The following is a 5,726-nucleotide window of genomic DNA, read 5'->3' as shown; positions in this document are numbered from 1 at the left end:
CACCACCCACCGCCAACTCTTGGGCTACTCTTTTACCAACTAATAATGGGATTGAACGTCACATTATAACGCTCCCACGGCTGAAAGAGCGAGCATGTTTGGTGGGACGGGGATTCGAACCCACAACCCGCAGATTGCGAGTCGAGCACCCAAACCATCTGGCCATGCCATGCCGGTCAAGTTTCGTATAAAACCAAAGTTCTTTACAAACACTAAATATGATAGTACACTTTTCTACTGAAACAGGGTGTTTTACCAAATTAGAAAGGGTGTTTAATTTTTCATAAATAATTCAAGTATTTTATAAACAAAGAATGAGCTCCAATTTTTGTCCAGGGCCGAAGTACGTTACAGAACCAAGTGATATAGTAAAGTAAAATTCAGTTAACATTTTTATATTGAACAAGGGTACTTAAGAACGGGGTTAAATTCTTGCACAAGTTTAAGACACAATACAAATTAATGATAAGATTTAATATTCGTACAGGACCAAGGTACTTTACAAATAAAGATTATTTTTGTTTAGAACCTTAATACTTTACAAACTGAAACTAGTTTACATATTTGTTCAGAATCAAATACTTTACGAAGTAAGGATAACTTTAAAATCATGTACAGGATCAAATACTTTACGAAGTAAGGATAACTTTAAAATCATGTACAGGATCAAGGTACTTCTCAAAGTAAAGACTACTTTTTGTATTAAATTAAGGCACTTTAAAAAGTTGTTGTTTTTAATGGAAGGCTACACAATAGGCTAGCTACGCCTTATCTAGCCGCAGACGATCGAAATCTAGATTTTAGTGTTAGTCCGGAAACTTACAGCTGACTTAAAAATCAACTAAATAGGAATTTAAAGTTTCGTATAGACCCAAGGTGTGTAAAAAAATAAGGATGAGGTTGAATTTATTTATTAGATCAAAGTATTATACATTAAGAACCTTTTTTTGTATAGAACTACCATATAAACTACTCCCCTAGTAAATTTATATGTTATAATTATAGAATACTCAAAATCAAAGTATAAGAACGAACTGTAATTAATTGAATAAAAAATATAGCGCTGAGAACTTAACACAGACATACCTGAAGAAACAACGATAAGACAATATTCAAGGAGGTAGCCCTCTTGCGCCAGTTGGACATATTTTGATCCTTAATGGAAACACGCGAGTCCCTCTCCAAGGATATAAAACCCCTGGAAGGTGTTTTTCCTGTGAATGTGTGCTTTCTGACATACGTTATTTGTCATCGACAACGGCAGTAGAATAAAAAAGTCCAATTAATTAATTTCTATACAATTGTTAGCAACCTAAGATAGGGGGCCAGCATAAATTTTGCTTTAATGTTTCATAGGAACTTTTATATCAATTACTTTATTACATTCAACTAAAGTCTAAACTAGCATGAAAGCGTGTTGTTGTCATGACCTTCACTGGAGTGTAAGCTAACAGCGCCCTCTATAAAAGTAAAATTCATATATCCATTAATCAGTTAATAAAAAGCATCACTGATCTAGACTTCTACCGTTAATATTTCATCAATAGAAATATATATTTTTTTATCATTAATTTAAGTCTAAAACTTTCGATAGGACGTTTTCTGATATATTAAAATAACTAGTTGGGTATACCACCATAATTATCTGTTGACATATCTGCGTTACTATGGTAACCAACTTCAGAAGGAGAACGTGATTCACTTGAATATTGCAGTACGTTTGCATAAATCAAACTGTTATACGAATTCTGGCTTTGCCGGAGATAAATCCACTCACACGAAGCCAAACCCGAGAAAACTGTGGCATTGATAAATTTCATGAAAACCCGGCTGTAAATAAAAAGACATACTGGTAGAATGTTCACGTACTGTCCAGTGTCGTTAGTCTGATCCTGTTTTTACTTGTCAGGTACTTAAACACCTATCTGTTATATTGGTTAATCATCTAGTTCGTAAATTGAATCATATTATACTTCGCTTTCTTCCTATTTTCAAAATCTATGTAAACGTTTTGTGTTTATGCAATATATAATATAATACCATAATTATGTAGCATTATTACAACATAATATTCACCTAGTTAGGCATTTGGATCGTTCATTGAAAGTGCAAATGAACTATATATATATATACCGCGTTTTCTACTTTAAATCGAAAACAGGAAGTCAAACGGGTAATCGAAGACTTCATCGATCAGGCGCGTTCTCGTTTTAAAAATGTTTTATTTTCGGATTTTCCGAACTGTGAGATTTTACTTTACATCATACCTTCAATGATTTGGAAACACTGTTCGTGTTTCGTAGCTTTTTCAAAAGTTTGAGCTTAGTTTTTCGCTCTCCTCATCGGGCTGTTGAAACTACACATAAATATTTGTTTATGTAGATTTTTTGGTTAACTAAATTTTTTGGAAAGACGATATCTTGGAAGAAGCATTTTTTCTGTATGAATCTTTTTTTTTGTCTATAGTCAGGTTATTTTCTTCCCTTCTGTTTTTTTCTTTTTTTTCTGCAACAAAGATTAAAAGTTCATTTGCCACAAAAACTAAGTATCAAGATTTTATAATCTTTCTAATTTCCTTTCGAACGTTTATGTTGTTTAAACAAGGAAAACCAATAAAATCGCCTCATACGAGTACCACTGGTACCATATCAACCAAACAAAAAACAAAAACAAAAAACCTGCTATTATCTTTGTTGTCTTTCACTACGTAAAAACCTGGGAAAGTAACAAGATAATCTGAAAAAATCATCTACAAAACACATAGCAGTAAGTCACTTCTTTCTTTTTTTTTTAAATAAAATGTGTTCCATGGATTAAAATTGTGAACTAGTTTTAAGTGTGTGTTAGGCCACTAGAAGAACAACCTGAACATTGCACCTTTCATGGCACCACTATAGTTTATGATGTGTATGCATGTTTCATCTACACCACGATTGATCAAACATATTACCGTGACAATAGCACTAGCTTTAGACAAATACCAAAACTAAGAACTTATAAACCAAACTTGTGTAAACCTTTTAATACTAATTAGGCCTGGCATGGCCAGGTGGTTAGAGCGCTCAACTCTCAATCTGAGAGTCGCGGCTTCATATCCCCGTCCCACCAAACATGCTCGCCAATTCAGCTGTGGGGCGTTATAATGTGACCGTCAATCTCACTATTCGTTGGTAAAAGAATAGCCCAAGAGTTGGCGGTGGGTGGTGATGACTAACTGCTTTCCCTCTAGTCTTACACTGCTAAATTAAGGACGGCTAGCGCAGATAGCCCTCGTGTAGCTTTGCGCGAAATTCATAACAAACAAACATACAGACCATTATACTTATTAGGTTATATATAAAATGTTTGTTTACTTGTAGATAGATGAAAAATATGAAGTTGGTTTTCTTTATCAGTGAAAAAAAAAAGTCTGTTCTTGTATATATTTATCTAATTTTTATAGGTATGTAGCATAGATGCACATAATCTGTAGCACTTGTAGGGTCAGTTATGAGTGCAAGAAAGGGTGCTGTACCATTATTTTCAAACACCAAGCCACTGTTCTCAGACTATGTTACAGCTAATGGCCCCCAGAACTCTGAGGCATGAGATTCTTCAGACTTTACATATTACAAAGATTGGATGGCACCGAATAGTTACAAGCACATATGCTAACATTCGACAGTAGTTCTATTTACCACACTTAAGTCGAGATGTTTGGCAATAGTGTGAGTACTGTGGCATTTGTTGCCAAGAGAAAGAGTCAGCCAAAAGATGGTAAACTCCAGCAGAGAAATGTTGGAGCTCCTGGATGTCATCCATCGGCTTCTGGAAACTGGGCAAGGTCATTGATACACACTTGTTGCCATCAACTAATTCATGATTTGAATCATGAGTTATCCATTTCTGGATATTTTATTACATTTCGTAGCACTGTATGCCATGGTTTGGACCAACAAAAGATATTCATATTGATCAAGAAGCTAATTTCAGCAGCAGCCAACCATTCTCTGAATTGTGAAAGGTTTTAGATGTGGCGAATATTCACACTTCTTCACCTCTAGAGTGATGGTTTAGCAAGATGTGTAATATAAACAGGGAGGGAAAGGTGAGGTATCAAAATATACCAGGCGTTATCTTTATATATATATATATATATATGGTTCAGCAGAATGTGTTATATAAACAGGGAGAGAAAGGTGAGGTATAAAAATATACCATGCGTTATCTTTATATATATATATATAGTAATTTGTCAACATTTTTTCAATTGCAGGTTTTCGTGCAGTTTTCACCTAATGTATGGTCAAGAAAGTCATTAAGTTGGTTTCATTCTAGTTGCCTTTTTTTCTTAGTCATTTCCTAAAGAAAGCTCCTGGTCTGCTCATGGAGAATTTGGTTGTAAAGCTGCATCTGTGTACGAAGGTCGACAGCACTGTCCTCTAATGGTACGTCAGGTGAAGCCTCAAGGTTATAAACTCCATTATGTTTGAATGAGGATGATCAGTCACGTGGTATAGGCTAGTCATTCTTGGTAAGTCTGACATTACCGATGTTCAAGCAAGTGGCGCGGCTAGACTTAAATTAACAATAACCATTAGAAGTAAGGTGAAATTTAGTCAATCTCAAACATCTTAATTGATCAACTTGAAGGAGTATTACCACCCTAATCAATCCACTTCTCTAGTAAAAGTGCCTGTCCATCGTTCAAAAGGACAGACTATATATTATTGCTATGTGCTATAAGAATAAAGATTGTATTATTGATTACATTAAGCCTATTTATTTATTTGCACAAATTCAGTCATTACAGGGAAATTTTGAATTATTTTGCTGAATATCCGTTATAAAACGGAGCTACCTTATTTATTCTTTCGAGAAATCGGTTTTAACTGAAAGTAACACATGCATACCCGGACTGAACTTCAAGGTCAGAAACCCATGTGCTCAAGTAAAGTTGTCACGAGATTATAACTACTGATCAGAGAGAAAGCAATTTGATACACGTAGCAGCACCTGCTGTCACAAGAGCTTTGTCATTAAATTCCAGTGGCGTAGGAAGCGTGGGGCGCCCCCTCTTTTTAATGTGTCCCCCCCCCCCTCAAATACAGGAAAATTACTCTCAGGAAAAGCAGGAAAAGACATAACATTTAATCCAGAACCCAAGAGCCTCCTATATCAAATAAACTTTGGTTCCCTCACTTTTAATTTACCTCATACGCCTCTAAATTCTCTATTTAGAATGCTCGTTGCATATCTTATTTAATATTTCGTAATCTTGTTATTTGATAATGATACAGCGTTTATCCTTTGTTGAAATCCACTTCACATAAAGTGATTTGATAATTTTGCAAAAGCGTTATTTATACATATAATTGTCTGATGGTTTGGATTGCTTGTGTTGAATCTCGCGCAAAGCTACACAAGGGCTATCTGCACTAGCCGTCCCTAATTTAGCAGTGAAAGACTAGAAGGAAGGTAGCTAGTCATCACGACCAACCGCCAACTCTTGGGCTACTCTTTTGCCAACAAATAGTGGGATTGACTGTCACATTATAATGCCCCCCACGGCTGAAAGGGCGAGCATGTTTGGTGGGACGGAGATTTTAAAGTCTCGACCCGCAGATTGCAAATGGAGCGCCCTAACCATCTGGCCATGCCAGGCCCATTTGTCTAATGAAGCGGTATTTAACATTTTCGTATACATAAGTGTCCAGCGATCCTGTTTAGTTTTTCGTTAATTTGCA

At 35.6% G+C, this 5,726-nt stretch overlaps 1 protein-coding gene across 1 annotated transcript in view; it reads right to left on the bottom strand.

Moving 5' to 3' along the window:
- LOC106466156 overlaps positions 1–1,239 on the bottom strand; it is a 49,792-nt gene extending 48,553 nt beyond the window's left edge. Inside the window, exon 1 of the mRNA XM_013926402.2 lies at positions 1,087–1,239. Coding sequence (XP_013781856.1) covers positions 1,087–1,146 — 60 coding nt within the window. The 5' untranslated portion in view covers positions 1,147–1,239. The remainder of the gene's footprint in view (positions 1–1,086) is intronic.
- Between the last annotated feature and the right edge of the window lie 4,487 nt (positions 1,240–5,726).

This window comes from Limulus polyphemus, unplaced genomic scaffold, assembly GCF_000517525.1.
Source record: "Limulus polyphemus unplaced genomic scaffold, Limulus_polyphemus-2.1.2 Scaffold72, whole genome shotgun sequence".
Lineage (NCBI taxonomy): Eukaryota > Metazoa > Arthropoda > Merostomata > Xiphosura > Limulidae > Limulus > Limulus polyphemus.
This window is presented reverse-complemented; position numbering and strand designations above follow the sequence as displayed.